At 48.4% G+C, this 17,335-nt stretch overlaps 2 protein-coding genes across 2 annotated transcripts in view; one reads left to right on the top strand and one right to left on the bottom strand.

The window, feature by feature from the left end:
• FAM83G (family with sequence similarity 83 member G) overlaps nt 1-13,162 on the bottom strand; it is a 54,383-nt gene extending 41,221 nt beyond the window's left edge. The window contains exon 1 of the mRNA XM_048494818.1: nt 11,944-13,162. Within this exon, the coding sequence (XP_048350775.1) occupies nt 11,944-12,423 (480 nt within the window). The 5' untranslated portion in view covers nt 12,424-13,162. The remainder of the gene's footprint in view (nt 1-11,943) is intronic.
• The window catches only part of SLC5A10 (solute carrier family 5 member 10), a 132,244-nt gene that overhangs the window by 81,264 nt on the left and 33,645 nt on the right, over nt 1-17,335 (top strand). The window lies entirely within an intron of this gene.

Raw genomic sequence — 17,335 nt, 5'->3', positions numbered from 1 at the left:
CAGCTTGGGCTCATTTTTTAAAATGGCAATTCTTTTGTTGGAAACTTTGCTATACTCGGGCGGGTAGCTACGTGAGTTGCATCTGGATTCCCTAGTCTGACTTTCAGCGGCAAGTTCCCCGCTGGGACCGCAGTTCCTAGGCTAACAGGGGTCCAATTTGGTTGGTTGCGTTGGCAGTCCACGGGACACAGAAACAATGACACATATTCGTCTCCCTTGTGAACTACACACTAAGGAAACAACTCATTTCCCCCCACTTAAATTGGTTTGCACAAACTCACGCCACCAATGCAGAGTTGTTACTGACCAACGTTTTATTAGAGGATAAGAACCCTGATATTTCCTATGCTGTGGCGAAATTCTGTTCATTTGCGTAAAAAGACGTTGTCTCATGATAAACAAGAGGGCCGGTGTCTTATCAAAAGGATCGTATTTATTTTATTGTGGGTGTCTCTGCACTTCGTAAACTTGGTAATTAATCTGACAAATGTTTTCTCTGCGTGTAGAGGCTGTGTGCTTTCCATCTGAATGTAGTATATTTCTACTACTGATTGGATTTGATTATTTGTTCAAGACCAATGTAGGGAGAAGAAATTTTTACACCCCTTCCTGTCTTTTTTGCCTGACCTGGAGCAATCTGGAGGAATAGGCTGCTAAATTGGCCAGGTCTGCCAGTGAGTTTCCTTCCCCTCTAGGAATTCCCCTTCATCTCCATGAGCTACATCATAGAGATTAGGAGAAATTCCTAGAGCATTAGCTAGAAGGCATATATCCTCCCCAAATTGTCTTTCTCAGGTGCCATCCCTACAAGCTCCTGGCATTTTTCTAGGTATTGTTGGGAGCCTTCTTGGGGGGGACTCTGTTTACTCTTCTGGGAAAGCCTCATCTGTATACCCCATCAGTGAATGTGAAGGCATGTGAAGTCCCCAGTGGGATTCCCAACATAGGTTCCCAACAGTGCTTCAGCAAAGACCAGGCAATTTGGGGGAGCAGTACTTGAGAAGGATGGAGTTTGGGGAGGATGTGATGTCTCTTCCACGTGGTGCTCTAGGTTACCTCCTCAAGTCTCTAGTGTCTTTACCATAGAGACTAGAAAAATTCCTAGAGTGTCACGGTGTGGTGGTCATTATTTCTTCCTTTCTGCAATTTCTTGGGGGTCAGGAAATTGGGGCTGGATAAATGGGAGGCCCACCCAACAAATGCCCCAGGGCCGTTTCAGGTCAGGAAAGTGGCATGGAAGTGGATTGGAAGACTGAAGCCCCTCCTCCCAATCCAAGGCAGGCCCCTGGGTACTCAGGAGTTGAATTCCCAGTGGGAAATTGCTGCTCACGCCTGACCAAAAGTCCTTGAGGAGAGCACAGAGAATATGTACCAGGCCACAGGTGCCAAAATTGGCAGAAGGGCAGGGTACTTAGTGTTTTAATTAAATAAATACAATTACTACATAATGAAAGCCTGCTCTGAGGTAACTGGAATTATTAGGCTGCGAAAAACCAATTGCATTTAAATATCGCATGGGTGTTTACAGTGTGTCGATCATGTAAATGGGACCAGTTTGCATACAGTAACTGATCGGGCATTACGTCCCCCGCTTCGGCCAGTCGAGGAGCGAACAGGCCCGAGAAAGCCTAAGCCAGTGATGGCGAACCTATGGCACGGGTGCCAGAGGTGGCACTCAGAGCCCTCTCTGTGGGCACGCGCAGAGTACCCCCGACACACATCTAGGCTGGCCTGGGCCACTGGGCTCGATTATTAGCATTAAACCTAAGACCTAGTTTTGGGGAAGTAGTGTAGGTGACCCTGTTAAGCGCTGTTAAACCCCACTGATTTTCATGCAAAGAACTAAAGCATGATCCTTTACCTGGGAGTAAGATCGGTTGCTGGCAATGGGGCTTGCTTCTGAGTAAACCCTCCCAGGGTCATGATTCACCCGTTGGAAGAGTTGCACGGTTGCTTCAAAGCACAGTTGCTTCAAAGCAAAGCCATCGACTACCACCAAGCTTACTCCTGAGTCACGCATGCCAACCACTTTTTCTAAACGAAAACCTCAGTATTCAGGTTAAATTAACATGTTGGCACTTTGTCATAAATAAGTGGGTTTTGGGTTGCAATTTGGGCACTCGGTCTCGAAAAGGTTCTCCATTGCTGGCCTAAGCCATCAATTCCCCATTGAAATTCCCAAGCCAAGGATCTCAACAGCTAGACTTTTGTGCCTGCTGCCCACTACGTTTAGGGTTGCCAACTTTGTGTTGGGATGTTCCTGGAGATCGTGTGTGTGTGTGTGTGTGTGTGTGTGTGTGTGTGTGTGTGTGTGTGTGTGTGTGAGAAACCTGGGGTGGCCAGAATTTGTGGAGAGGAGGCGGCTCAGCAGAGTATAATGCCATAGAATCTAGCCCCCCCACCCCTTTTTCTCCAAGTAAACTGATCTCCGTTGTGTGAAGATCAGTTGTAATTTCAAGAGATCTCCTAGCCTTGCCTGGAGTTTGGCAATCTTATGTTGGGAAGGGGAGCAAGCTGATATATTGTTTCTTGGGGGGGGGGGGTTGGCGGGGGGGGGGACAGATTTTGTAGTTTGGATATTCCCTTTCCCAGCCATGCTCCTCTGCCCGAGATACTGAAATTTAGGGGACGAATTTTAGTTCTGGCATGAAAATAAGGTGGGTGGGCAACCCGAGTTTGCAGCCGCAAGAAAACAGATGTGTGTACATAACACTGCCATCAACATTTTTTCCTCCCGGGCTGCTCTTGCTCATTTCTCTCAGTGCCTCGATTCAAGTATCCTCCCAAGACTCCTTTCTGCTGAATTCAAAAACGGCAGCCAAGCATTTGGAATATGCTGCCGGCTTACATTTTTGTCAGGATTAGGCCCTTAACACAGGGCTGCCTAAAAGCAGCAAAGACGTCAGGCTGTTGTGCGGAATGACCTCTTCAAACAAGGAAGAATGGGCCGTGAAATTCTATATTCCCCCTTCCTTTTAATCAGCGGGTATAAAACGTTGAATTGTTTTGTTACAGGAAAAAATGGGGTGGTAAATGAATCCTTTTTCCCAGCTTCTCAGGAAAGAATGCCGATCTCTGGCCCTTTCCACGCATGCAGAATAAGGCACTTTCAATCCACTTTCACAATTGTTTGCAAGTGGATTTTGTTATTCCACATAGTAAAGTCCAGATGCAAAGTGCATTGAAAGTGGATCGAAAGTGGATTATTCTGCAGGTGCGGAAGGGGCTTGCTGTGTGTTTTGTTTCTGTGGCACACACTCATAACTGCAGCAAACAGGGGCGGCTACCTGCTGGGAATGCCCCAGGTAGGAAGGAAGTCAACTTTCCTAAGCACACGTATTCCTGCCTCCTATACAGGGCTGCCAACTACTTTGAATCTTGTAATTATGAATTGAAATTTGCAGGGGGGCGGGGGGGCGGGAAGGATTGAATGGGGGCAAGAGTCAGAAAACACAATGATCCTGCCAAGGGGAAGGTATGCGGTGGAAGTCAGATGTCAAAACCTCACCTAGGGAGTGCTAGAAGGGAAACCTGCAGGTGTTATGGGAACTCTCCTTCATAGATTTCCGACTGTACCTTCCGTCCCCCTCTTTGGAGAGCAACTTACAAAACGGGGCTGCAGGCTGTAGCCTGCTTTGCCAGGAAGGTGATAGCAAATATCATTTGTGGCCGCTCGTGGTCGATTGGGCTGGCAGAGCCATAGCTGTGCTCCAAGGTCATTCTCTGACATCTCTTGGCAAAAGATAGCATGACTGGAAACCAGGCCGGGGAAAGTCCCCTTCCGGAAGAGAGCTGTAGCTATTTTTTCTGGAATAGAGAGGAGCAGGCCGGTCTCCTGTTTTGGAGAGCCGCTTCTGAGATATTGGGCATCTCCACAAAATGGTGGAGGGGGGATGGCTGGCGTTCACCCAACACAGCAATCTCTCTCGAGCTCGATTACCGCAACCTGGGACGGAAACGGGTTTTTATCAAGCGGCCATCAGCAAAGCATTGTCGGCAATCCGAGTTCTTGAGAAGGCCAATAAAGCCACATCGCAGTATGTACAGAAGGGCAAAGTTCCTTCAGAGAGGAAGGAGGACTGGACGTGGTGCGCCTCCCTCGAGCACTAAAGAAAACTTGAAAAGGAGGATCATGGCCTCACCTGTAAGATGCATAAAACAGGAAGGTGGACACTTCTGCATCCCACCAATTGCCCGTGCTGCAGTCAGCTCTGGGCTTTTGGCCTGTGTGTGCTGAAAACCTCTCTTGAGCAATTCAAATAAAGTTGGCCCTTTAATTATCTCAGCTTACAATGTTAGGTTTCCTTATTCCGGGTCCGGGGGCAATCGAGTTCTGTTCGACGCTTGGATGACCAAGCTAAATTTGTTCCCCAAAGGAAAGGACTCAACCAATTGGGCAACTGGAAAACAATAGAGCATTTGGATAAAGTAGGGGGAAAAATAAAATTGATGATGAGTGGTTCTGAAGATTAAAGATTATTAAATGAAGAACCAATGGAGAAAAGCGAGACATTTATTAGTGGCTCTGCAGATCCAATTATACCAAGGGGGTTAATGGCCAAGTGGCAAAGAAATGGCCATGAATGTTCATATTCGGTGCTGAAGAAACTAGGAGACCTCATGGCATATTTACCTTGTGCTTCGGTGAATTCTTCTTTGTGTTTTGGGTGATTGAAAGACTTTTAAATATTAACCACTTTTTTGTAAAGCTCTGCTCTGAGCTTGGTGTGGTTGGATGCGCTAAGCAGCTTACGAGTTAGTAGAAGGCCGACTGGGTATGTTAGCTATCTTCTGTTTCCCGCCGGGGAAACAGAGGACGGAAAAGAACTGGTAGTCTTAAGAGATGCTAAATTTGGTGCATGCGTGGAACGGCAAACAGTTTCCTGCGTATAACCCCGGAACGTGCCAGTGGGACCCCACAGGTATTGTGCAGTGTCTTACGAGCGATATGCTAAATGGTAGAGGGAGGGGAGGGGGGTATCATGCACAAACATGGGTTAGTGCCAGGCTGCCTGAATGCCTTTGGAGGAGGGTTTGGCTTTGGGAAAGAGATGCTTGGCGTGCTGCCAAGATGTTTGCGGTTTGAAGTTCCCAAGCACATTGACGCAAGACTCCCTCGCGTTGCCGAGCGTTTTTCCCCCAAGAGGACGGCTTCAGGGGACTGGGCTACAGCTAATAATGGGATTGTTGTGTCTCTGGATCAGCCCCAAAAGTCTTGAGCGACGGCAAAACCAATTAAGCGGGCGGATGGCGAGGCAGAGAGAGGGAAAGGGAGAGAGCTTCGGCTCGCAGCAAGCAAGTTGGACTTGGAACTGGGGAGCCAGAGTCCAGGTTACCTGCTGGAAAGACATCCGCACCGCCAAAACCCTGAGGTTTAGCTGCAAACTATGCAAGGAACCCTGATTTGGTCGAACAACTGGAAAAGGGGACTTTTCCTCATTGAAAGGGCACCCTTCCGGATGCAAACTTTATCAGATAAGAGAAGCCCGTGCTGTAAAGCCAAGCAAAATTGGGTTGTCCTGACCGTAGCAGCCAGAAGTGTGTGTGTTTGGTTTTTTTTTGTTTTAATAGGTTTGCCCTGTATGCAGATGTACTGATGTTCGCAAGTGTGAACTATTTTTCATGCCTGGGAGTATGACCGTGATTGGTCTGGACATGCAAGCATTCAGGAGCACAGTCCTTCTGTCTGTTCACCTGGCTACCTGTCCACAGGTAAAACTGGAGTAGGGTTTTTATAAAAAACAGAACATGAAGTATGGAGGGGAGTGAAAAATAAAGCCCTCATGTTGATCTTCCCTTTTCCTTTCCTCCCTACTGGGGATCCCAACGTGGGGGCGGGGCGGGGGGCTGCCACGCTTTTTCTGCTGCCCACCAATTGTGGAGGGACCAGGTCGGGCTTCTGCCCAGCAAGGTTTCTGATTGATTATTGGACACTTGATTGGCTGTGCAGATTTTTAAAAAATAAATGTTGCTTTGGCAGCCGATGGGTCTGTACTTTGATACTGAAGTTACACTGTGGCAGCCATTTTGGACTGGCTCTGCCTCCTGCAGCGGCCATTTTGTTGTGCCACCCGCTACGCAATGTCAGAATTCCAGATGCGCCTGCGAGCCCTCCAGAGTTGTTTTATCTTCGCAATAACTCTGTTAGATAGGTACAACGTAGCATATGTGACAGGCCCACAGTCCCCCAGCAAGTTTTCCGGGCCAAGGGGATTCGAACCCAGTTCTCTCAGGTCCTAATGTGATAGTCTCAGGACCTATTTGTTACGAGGGCTGGTTATGACATAAATGTGACTTGGTTGGGCGGACTCGTGGGTAGCTTCCTCAGCTGGCCCCAAAACGACCCTGGTGTTTGTGTGTTCCTGGACTGGTGAGCCCACAGCAGGGTGTGGTAGCCCCCCTCTTGAGCCAAAATTGAGATTCTTTGCCTCAGCTGGCTCTCAGATCTGATAAGCCCTCTCAAGGGGTTGGATCTGGGCCCCGGGGCACATATTTGACACCCCTGCTCTAACCATTATGCAGTCACTGTTGCTTTACTCTGCTCCTCTGTTTAAGCCTACTTCCCTTGGAGCAGTTCTGATTCTGTAAGAAAAACTGAGTTTGGAAGAATTGCGAGAAGAAACAGAGCCCAGCAAAGTGCGGCACGAATCTTAACGTGTTGCCCTATTTTTATTGGCTTGCTGTTGTTCGCTGGCCGGCAGGCATGTTTTCTAAAGAAATAACTCGAACCCTCCACATGCACTTTAGATGTGTGCTGGTGGATGCGTCGTGTGGCAAACCACCTCTGCTCATCTCCTACCCTGACGTAGGTGGCTCAGGCTAGATGATCGAAGCTAAGCAGTGCTGGCCATGGTCGGGGGATCTCCAGGGGAAGAACAATGCAGTTGTCTGTCACTGTCACGGGGCAGAACAAACATCATCGCCCCCAGAGATTGAAATCTAGCTGTTGTGTCCCATGAAATCTCAAAGGTCGTGATGCCTCCTTGTCATCTGACACATGCTCAGAGAGCGATGCCTCATCTAGATCGGTCAAAGGTCTTTGGAGTCAAATGTTTTGTTTCCAAAGCACTGGGGGGGCGGGGGGGCGGGGCGCTGCCGTTTCTGTGAAGCACGGTGTGAAAAATGCAACCAGGTTTTTGTGACATCTTGAATTCTAGCATGGTTTTTGGAAGAGCGAAGCTTTTTTTGGATGTGAACCCTCTTCCCGCCTGCATCTAGTACTCGGAGGTATACTGCCTCTGAACGTGGGGGCTTCATAGAAGTCCTTCCTTAAAATTGTTGATACGTGAACTTTACAGTTACATTACATGATATACCGAGAGAGATTTAGTTCTGTGTGTTTCTTTGCTTCAAAACAAGCATATCCTCCATTAGGGCTTGGCTTTTGATTTCTCTCCCCCCGCCCCCCTCCGATTAACTCATAGCTGATTTATGGCTACCTAGACGGTTTTCTTGCCAAAAGAGGTTTAGAAGTGGTTTGCCACTTTCTGCCTCCACGTCCCCAGCCTGATTTTCCTTCATGGTGTCCTGTCCAAATACTGACCAAGGCCGAGCCGGCTTAGCTTCCTAGTTCTGACAGGATTGGACTATCCAGATCAAGGATTTTTGACTCTAATTGGCTGTGACTTCATCACTTTACACACACACACACACACACACACACACACACACACACACACACACACACACACACACACACACACACACACACACACACACACACACAAACCCTAAAGGGTGTGAAATTGCTCCCGGTCTCCAGGTAGGGAACTCATGCTCAAGAGAGCCGATGCTCTTCTTGCCTCTTGCACTGTGGCTCCATTTGTTAGCCGCCGGGCCCCATCCTTTGCCTTCCGCCCCTCCGGCAGGCAGCAGGGTGGTGCACCAACTGCCCACGGGTCGGCTGGCCGTGTCGGCTTCCTTCACCGCTGGAGCCGGGCGGTGCTTTCCTGGCGGCTGGTGAGGCCGAGCTGCCGGGTTATCCTTGCCCGCCCAGCAGGCAGGCAGGGCGTGTGGCGATCCATGCTTTCTCAGAATGAGCGAGAGTAAAAGGTTAAAAAAACTCATATATATAGTGTTATCTTTATTTTAAATGTCAACAATTATTTGCGGCTCCAAGTGTTTTCTTTTCCCATGGAAAACGGGTCCAAATGGCTCTTTGAGTGTTAAAGGTTCCCTACCCCTGTTCTATTCGCACACATCAGTTGTGGTTTGATGGTGTATGGCACAGGTGTCAAACTCGCGGCCCTCCAGATGTTGTGGACTACAGCTCCCATCATCCCCTGCCAGAATGATTCTGGCAGGGGATGATGGGAAGTGTAGTATATAACATCTGGAGGGCCGCGAGTTTGACCCCTGTGGTGTATGGTGTGGTTGTGTGTATGAACAGACCTTCCACCCATTGCTTTGGATGAATCCACCTGGGTGAAAGCCGATGATTTCGCACGTGCAAACCAACCTTCCAGTTATTGAAGGGGTGTCCAACTCTGGCGCTTGAGATGTTCATGGACTACAATTCTCATCAGCCCCTGCTGGCATGCCCAATTGGCCGTGCCAGTGGAGGCTGATGGGAATTGTAGTCCATGAACCTCTCAAGCGGCCAGAGTTGGACATCTCTGATCTATTGCTTTGGAAGACGAACATTCACGTGCCAACTGGCCTTCAGCCTCGCATGCAAAAACACCCGGGCTGACTTTTCCCACACCTTCCCAAGAAGGCCTCTCGCTGCCAACTGTTTGTGATCAACACAATCTCTTTCTGAGACAACACCACCTGACCAAGCACATTTGATTCCAGCTGGTTGTGCTGGCTTATTGAGGGGCAAAAAATAGAGAGATTTGCTGTGGTCTCACGTACACGTTTTATGGATGTGAGGGCCATCACGTTGCAATTGACCTATGGTGACTCCGGCAAGGGGCTTTCAAGGCAAGTGAGAAGCAGAGGTGATTGGCCATTTCCTTCCTCTGCGGAGCCTTCCTTGGTGGCCTCCCATTCAAGTACTGACCCTGCTTAGCTTCCAACTTATGACAACCGCAGCAAGGGGTTTTCAAGGCAAATGAGAAGCAGAGGTGGGTGGTTGCCTTAAGAAGAACATAAGAACATAAGAACAAGCCAGCTGGATCAGACCAGAGTCCATCTAGTCCAGCTCTCTGCTACTCGCAGTGGCCCACCAGGTGCCTTTGGGAGCTCACATGTAGGATGTGAATGCAATGGCCTTCTGCGGCTGTTGCTCCCGATCACCTGGTCTGTTAAGGCATTTGCAATCTCAGATCAAAGAGGATCAAGATTGGTAGCCATAAATCAACTTCTCCTCCATAAATCTGTCCAAGCCCCTTTTAAAGCTATCCAGGTGAGTGGCCATCACCACCTCCTGTGGCAGCATATTCCAAACACCAATCACACGTTGCGTGAAGAAGTGCTTCCTTTTATTAGTCCTAATTCTTCCCCCCAGCATTTTCAATGAATGCCCCCTGGTTCTAGTATTGTGAGAAAGAGAGAAAAATGTCTCTCTGTCAACATTTTCTACCCCATGCATAATTTTGTAGACTTCAATCATATCCCCCCTCAGCCGCCTCCTCTCCAAACTAAAGAGTCCCCTAAAGAGCCTTCCTCTGCAGAGCTTTCCTTGCTGGTCTCCTGCCCAAGTACCGACTCCGCTTAGCTTCTTGGACCTGTCCCATGCTGCCTTCCCTCCTGTGCATGTCTTTGTTCAGGACAAAACCAACAGAGAAGGTCAGTCTCAGACCAAGGAAACTGCTTCTTATAATGGGTCCCCATCATTGCAGCCTGAACTGGGGTAACAGTTGCTTGATTTTTAATGTTTGTGTTTTGCTTTTTTAATTTTATGGGGATGATGCCTGACAGGGGTTGGTGTGTGTTTTTTTTTAGCTCACTTTATCTTGCAATAACCTGAGAAGTAGGTTAGTGTTACACCCATTTTACAGGTTGAAAAACTGAGGTTGTGAAACCATTAACCTTTTTCTTTGGCTGCACCCCTCGCAATAAACGTTGCCCGTCCTTTGCTGGACACGACAATCTGGTTTTTCTTATGGTGACAGTGTGACGTAGTGTCAGAGGAGGAACCAGGTTCAAGTGTTCCCTGGGTGAACAGTGTGTCACACGCTGTCAATCTTGCCTACCTCACAGGGCTGTTGTAAGGATGAAATACAAGAGAGGATGGCAAGGGAGGGGGGGTCGAAGCGAAGTAAATAAACAAATTGCTGTAAGTTCTACCCAGTTTGGGATAAAAGCAGTTTGGGAATATTGACTTCCAGTTCAAGGAAAGAATTAAATAAGTCCCCCTTTCTCCACGTCTCAGTGGCTGTATTCAATAAAAGCAATCTGCTGATGGTCAGAATATCAAACTTGGGTTGTGCGTGGGATCGAACCCCAACTCAGCCTCAAACATCAGTGGATGACCTTCAGCCAGTCTCTCTCAACCTAGTCCACCTTGTTGTCCTGACAGCTCAAATTGGAGGGTTGTCGTGACAGCTCAATTGGAGACCTATAGGCCTGAATTCTTTCCTCCTTGGAGGAAAAATAGGATTGGAACGGGGTGGATAAACCAAAATATTGATTATTTGGATCATGCAATAGGATGTAGGGTATTATTCTACCCTAAATTAAATGTATGAAGATAGGTTGTTGTTGTTGTTGTTTTAAAAAAAATTGTTCTCAAGTAGAATTGGAGTCCCTTTCATTAGAAATTACAAATGGGCCTTAATTTGTGCTGCACTTGAATGTACAGCCCAATTCTCCAGCTTTGGGCAAATACAGGGTTAATTTAGTCTTCTTCTTAAGTGACCAGCAGTGGCGTAGTGGTTAAGAGCAGGTGTACTCTAATCTGGAGGAGCTGGGTTTGATTCCCCGCTCTGCCACTTGAGCTGTGGAGGCTTATCTGGTGAACTAGATTAGTTTGTGCACTCCAACACACGCCAGCTGGGCAACCTTGGGCTAGTCACAGTTCTTTGGAGCCCTCTCAGCCCCACCTACCTCACAGGGTGTGTGTTGAGCGGGGGGGAAGGGAAAGGAGTTTGTAAGCCCCTTTCAGATTAGCCTGTACACTCCCACACACGCCAGCTGGGTGACCTTGGGCTAGTCACAGCTTCTTGGAGCTCTCTCAGCCCCACCCACCTCACAGGGTGTTTGTTGTGAAGGGGGAAGAGCAAGGAGATTGTAAGCCCCTTTGAGTCTCCTGCAGGAGAGAAAGGGGGGATATAAATCCAAACTCTTCTTCTTCTTCTTCTTAAGCAGGAAGGATCTTTTTTTTTTAACACATCGTCACACTCTGGTGCGTATGCAACTGTCAGTAAGAAGATGCAGACAGTTGCTTGCTGGGCATTTTCCCTGAGCATGCAAAGAGTGCCTTTGTTGCTGAGCAATCACTGGCCGTTCTCACTCCTCTGGAATTAGGGAGTGGTATTTCTAGATTGGAAGGTGTCACTTTCCTACTAGACTCAATTCCCCCCCCCCACTTCCCTGAGCCATGCCCTAACTTGGTTTGTGCCGAGTTTGTGCTGACGCAAAAACATCAGAGCACCGTAAGCCACGGCATTTACCGTAAGGAGTGCTTTCCATCTACCCCTTCTCCTTTGCGAGTCCAGACAGCGGCCCCAGTGCCTGCGAAAGAAGGAAGCTAAGATCTGGGCCAAGAAACTGAGATTGGGGATGATTCACTCGCACAATTTTAAATCCGTCATCGTTGCAACCCGTCCAACACCCCTCATGATTTCTTTACGAGCTCAGATGGCGTCTGGGCCCTTATCATCCGCCGAGTGGGAAATCAGGATGAGCACCCAGCGTGATGAACTCATGCTGAAACAGACTAGACATGTTCACAGAACATCCTCTAGGCCAAACTCTGGAGTGGCATCATCTAACCACACATCCCCGGTCCCCCTACAAAGAAAAAACGACCCGGCAGAGCGGGCACGCGCGCCTCACCTTTTGCGCTTGGAAGATCATCTTGCGGACCACCTCTTTGATGTGGGGCTGGCCCTCGATCGGGGGCTGCATGTAGACAGTGGCCCGTGTCACCCCACGGTAAGCGACGCTCTCTGGCCACCCGAGGTCCAGCTGAGGGATGGAGCGGTCAGACTTCGCCGGCCAGTACTCCAGAGAGGGCAGCGGGCCTTGTTCGGCAGTCTGGCCCTCGGCATCACCGTTCTCCTTTCCGCGGTGGGTGTATTCTGAACCGGGGTCATACACCTCCAGCGTGTCCAGGATCTTTTTTAGCTCCAGTTCGGAAAGGAAGTCCCGGATGTTCTCCTTCTTGAGAACTTCGTAGAAGGCTTCGGGGCCTTTGGACACCAGGGCTTCCAACGCCAGCCGCTGTTCTTCACTGTAGAAGAATTCAGGTTTGGACTCGCTGGATCGCCAGTTGACGTGGCCGTCGTCAAGACACTGGACCTGCGAGAAAGCCATGGCTCCCGGCGAGAAAGAAACAAGGGCCCTGATCCCACAATGCCAGTCCAAAAGCAATAAATAATAGCAAGGTGGCTATTCGCCAAGTCTTTAAAAAAAATAACTTAGTATGACTTATCCCTGAGTCAAACAACTAGCAGCGAATTCAGTTCCTCCTCCTTGTGCAAATCCACACCTGTGCTTTCGTTAATCCTCTTTTGTCTTTGATCCTTTGCTTGTTTTCAGAGCTGGATTTGATATCCTAGTTACCTCATTTCAGTGGAGGGGGGGTAAAGTGCAGATTTGGGGTGGGGGCGGGGGAATCAGTCCCGTCCAAGTGCCTTTCGCGCTCAGAACTCTTGGAAGAGGGTGAATCGGTCCAGATGGCAGCATCCGAAAATTGCCTCGCTCAAGAATGTTCGTGGCTTCGGGAGCCGGTTGGGCCAAATTCCTCTAGCCCTTGGAAAATCCGTTTCCTTCACGTCTCTCTTTTGCTTTCCAGCTCTCCATATGAAGGAATCCAACAATACGGCTCAGGTCAACTCCACACTCCCCAGAACTTCAGTCCCACGGCACCAATTTGGGATTTTCCCCTCCCGAATCTCATGCCGGTCTGCTGTGTGGACAGAGCAAAAACCGGGCCGGTTCAGTTTCCTGACAACCTGGCTGACCTTCCCGGCACTGGCTTCTTCTGGGGTTGCCGGCGTTGCTGAAAGCTGTTGCCAGTGAGCAGTCAGGCAGGTATCAGCCAGAAGTGAAAATCAGCAGTGTCGGGAGGGGAGGGGCAGAGGAGGGAGGAGGGAGAGAAAGAAGAAGAGAGAGATGGTGTAAGGTGCTCCTCCCTGCCCCACCTGCAGTCACATGTTCCCCCGCCTTTGGATCGTCCCCGTTACGGGCCAGCCTGCTGTTAACTCCTTCGGCATGAAGCAGATGTGCATACCTCTGGCTCTGGCGCTGGAAGGGCAGGGCCGGAAACTGACTCATGGGAACTGACTGGGTCTAGCCGACCGGGCAAAGGAGGGAAGGGCTTGACCAGGCCTGGCTTAGTCACGTCAAATGGATGCTGCGTTTATTGATTTATTACACTGGGACCTGGGCCTCTCCAAACTTTTCAGGAAGCAGGAGTACATCTGCTTTAGAAGAAGAAGAATTGGATTTATATCCCCCCTTTCTGTCCTGTAAGGAGACTCAAAAAGGCTCACAAACTCCTTTCCCTCCCCCCCCCACAACAAACACCCTGTGAGGTAGGAGGGGCTGAGAGAGCTCCGAAGAACTGTGACTAGCCCAAGGTCACCCAGCTGGCGTGTGTTGGAGTGCACAGGCTAATCTGGTTCACCAGATAAACCTCCACAGCTCAGGCGGCAGAGCGGGGAGTCAAACCCAGTTCCTCCTGATAAGAGTACACCTGCTCTCAACCACTACGCCACTGCACATCGGATGAAAGATTGAGGGCATGAGCCATGGGAAGCCAGTTTCCTCTTCTGTATCCCCATGAAGTTTCTGGTTTTGATTTGATTTGATTTGATATTTAATTTGTATACCGGCCTCCCCCGGCGGGCTCAGGGCGGTGAACAACATTGTAAAAAACAATAACATAGGCATACAGAACCAGCAATTCAGTATAAACAATAATAACATCAGGTTAACAACTAATCACAACTAATCAACTAAAATAACAGCATCACCAACAATTAATACAACAGCTCATAACAACAACATAGTGATTACAAGTTAACAATATAACATTTATGATAAGATAACAAAATGATAATAATAACAGTGATATAGCATAACAGTATCCCAATAACAGTCTACACAATAGCATAAATCCATAACAGTATCCCAATTACAGTGCACACAACACCATAAATCCACAATAACATCAGTACACAATAAATCATATACCCTTCCCAAAGCAACAACCTATTAGTTAACCTGATATAATATAGACTAATAAACGATAGTTTATAAACGGTAGTTAGGGTCTGGGTTCGTGTCTCCACTGTGCCGTAAATGCTCACTGGCTGATCTTGGCCCAGCCGCGTGCTCTTGGCCTAGCCAACCTCGCAGGGCTGTTGTGAGGATAAAATGAAAGGGAGGAGAATGGAGTTAGTCGCTTTGTGTCCCCTTTGGGCAGAAAGACAGGCTATACATAAAGTCAATAAATAAAATGGAATTCTTCTGGATTTACCCCTGAGCTACAGGGGTCAGCTCCCCTGGCACAAATGGCAGCTATGGGGAGGTAGACTGTATGGTATGCAGTAGAGTCTAGAAATAACAAGTCCTAGAGTGGCACCACATCTCTGTTGAGCTCCTTCTTCATCCAAAACACTGCCCCTAAATATCTAGGAATTGTTCAAGCTGCCACCCCTATTTGCTGTGCCAAGGAGTATTCCAGCCTGACACTCTTTCTTACAGCCACCAGTCACGGACAAGCTGGAAGCAGCCTGTGAAAACAGGCCTCCTGCATTGTTTTTGTCCTCAGCATCCTGTGTGGTATACTGCTGCGGAACATGGAGGTTTCATCCAGCTGTTTTGGCTCATCGCTGTTAGCCTGCTTGTTCGGAGCATTCGTCGCACCCAGAACTGAGCAGGTCCGGCCCACAAGGCCTGCCAGGATGAAGTACTGCATCAAAGCATCTATAATTATTATGACATTGTTATTATTATGATTGGTTGATTTCTCAGCTGCCAGAGGCCTATGATGATGATGATGATGATGATGATGATTAACGATGCAATATCTTTGCTGCATGCTTTTTTTGAGAGTACCAGAATACAAACAAAGCCTCCTCTCCTAGGAAATCAGAACCTGGGAGCACCCCCAAATCCAGCAGATTTCCAGGCAGGGATCTAAGACGAACCAGCTTGAGGATTTGCATTTATTTGACAGACTTCCCCGACTCCATTTTGTCCTCACAACGCCCCTGCGAGGTTGGTTAGGCTGAGAGAGAGTGAAGTGAAATTACAACTGGAGGTTGCTGAGCTTGAGTTAATTTGCACGTTCGGAACAATGGATCCCCCAGGACTGCATAAGGACATAGGACAGTGGTGGCAAACCTATGGCACTCCAGATGTTCATGGACTACAATTCCCATCAGCCCCTGCCAGCATGACCAATTGGCCATGCTGGCAGGGGCTGATGGGGATTGTAGACCATGAACATCTGGAGTGCCATAGGTTCACCATTATGGATATAGGAGAAGAAGAGGACAAGTTTGGATTTATACCCCGCCTTTCTCTCTTGTAAGGAGACTCAAGGCGGCTTACCCTTCTTCTCCCCACAACCTGTGAGGCAGGTGGGGCTGAGAGAGTTCTGAGAGAACTGTGACTGGCCCAAGGTCATCCAGCAGACTTCATGTGGAGGAGCAGGGAAACAAATCCATCAGATAAGAGTCCACCACTCCTACACCACGCTGGCTCTCTTATTGCATGGGGGTTGTTGATTTTCTGCTCTCTGATTTTCTGTGTTATACCTTTGCTTGCTTTACAAGCATTCTTTAAATACTTCTCCCATCTACAAAGATCTCCATTCCTTCTGATGAAGAACAACTTTGACTTTCAAAAGCTTCTATCGCGAAACTGTTCTTGGTCTCTGAGACACATTTGACTTGAATCTACCTGTGGCATGGCTGCCCTCTGAAGATATATTTATTTGAGTACACTCCTGCTTCTCTGCCAAAAAAACTCAGAATAGCTGCCTCTGGCCCTTTCCGCACATGCAGAATAATGCACTTTCAATCCACTTTCACAATTGTCTGCAAGTGGATTTTGCTATTCCCCATCTGCAAAGTGAATTGAAAGTGGATTGAAAGTGCATTATTCTGTATGTGTGGAAGGGGCCTATGTTTTTTTTTCCTCTCCATTTTAAACTCACAGCAACCTTGTGAGGTAGGTTGAACGAGACCGTGACTGGCCAAGGTCATCCTGCGCTTTTTGTGGCTGGTGGGAATTTGAACCCGGACCTTCCAGGTCCCAGGTTCTTTAACCACTGGGAGACCCAGGTTTGTAAATTCACTCTGCCATGGAGATGACCTTCAGCTATTCACTCCCTGCCAGTTTAACCAACCTCACAGGGTTGTTGTGGGAATAAAATGGGAAAGGGTGAAACCAAGATAAGCTGTTTGGGGGCCCTATTTAAGAAGAAAGGGAATGAATGAATGAATGAATGAACGAACGAACGAACGAACGAACGAACGAACGAACGAACGGCCAACAACCATGATATATTGAAATTCCATGATCTGTGGTTATTGATGTTCAGTTACTAGGGTCAGGATCTGGGAGCCAGTGAGGTGTAGTGGTTAAGAGCAGGTGGATTCTAACCTGGAGAACCGGGTTTGATTTCCCACCCCTCCACCTGAGTGGCGGAGGCTTATATGGTGAACCAGATGTGTTTCCCCACTCCTACATTCCTGCTGGGTGACCTTGAGCTAGTCACTGTTCTCTCAGAATCTTCTTCTTCTTCTCTGGACACATCTAGCTGGCCACTCAAAATAAACCTTTGCTCTGATCCCACAGGGCTTCAGCAATGTCTGGAGGGCAGAAACTTCAGTTAAAGACATTGCAATCTAAATGTTGACATTTGGGGAAGATAGCATTGGAGAGAGGAGGAAAAGGAGTCAGGCAAAGTTGTGCATTCTTTGGCTTATCTTCAGTAGGGGGCGGAACTGAAAACTCGACTCTCCTCGGCTGCGTGTGGTAGCGCCCAACGCAAGAGTGTTACTTCAGCGCTGCACTGTTGTATTGGTTTAAGTTCATGCGATTTTTAAAAATAATCTCCACGATAGACGTCATGGGACTAGGCAGAAACCCGCGGCATCAAAAGTCGAATCCTCTGCAGAGAGTAATTGGTGCCCTAATGCAGATTTTGGGAAAGGGCGGGTGGCGGGGGAAGCTGGGAAAGGGGACCATAAAATTGATTTCAGATGCC

The sequence above is a fragment of the Sphaerodactylus townsendi genome, linkage group LG04 (genome assembly GCF_021028975.2).
Source record: "Sphaerodactylus townsendi isolate TG3544 linkage group LG04, MPM_Stown_v2.3, whole genome shotgun sequence".
Taxonomy (NCBI): Eukaryota; Metazoa; Chordata; class Lepidosauria; order Squamata; family Sphaerodactylidae; genus Sphaerodactylus; species Sphaerodactylus townsendi.
Note: the sequence above shows the minus strand (reverse complement) of the source record. Positions and strands in the feature narration are given on the sequence as shown.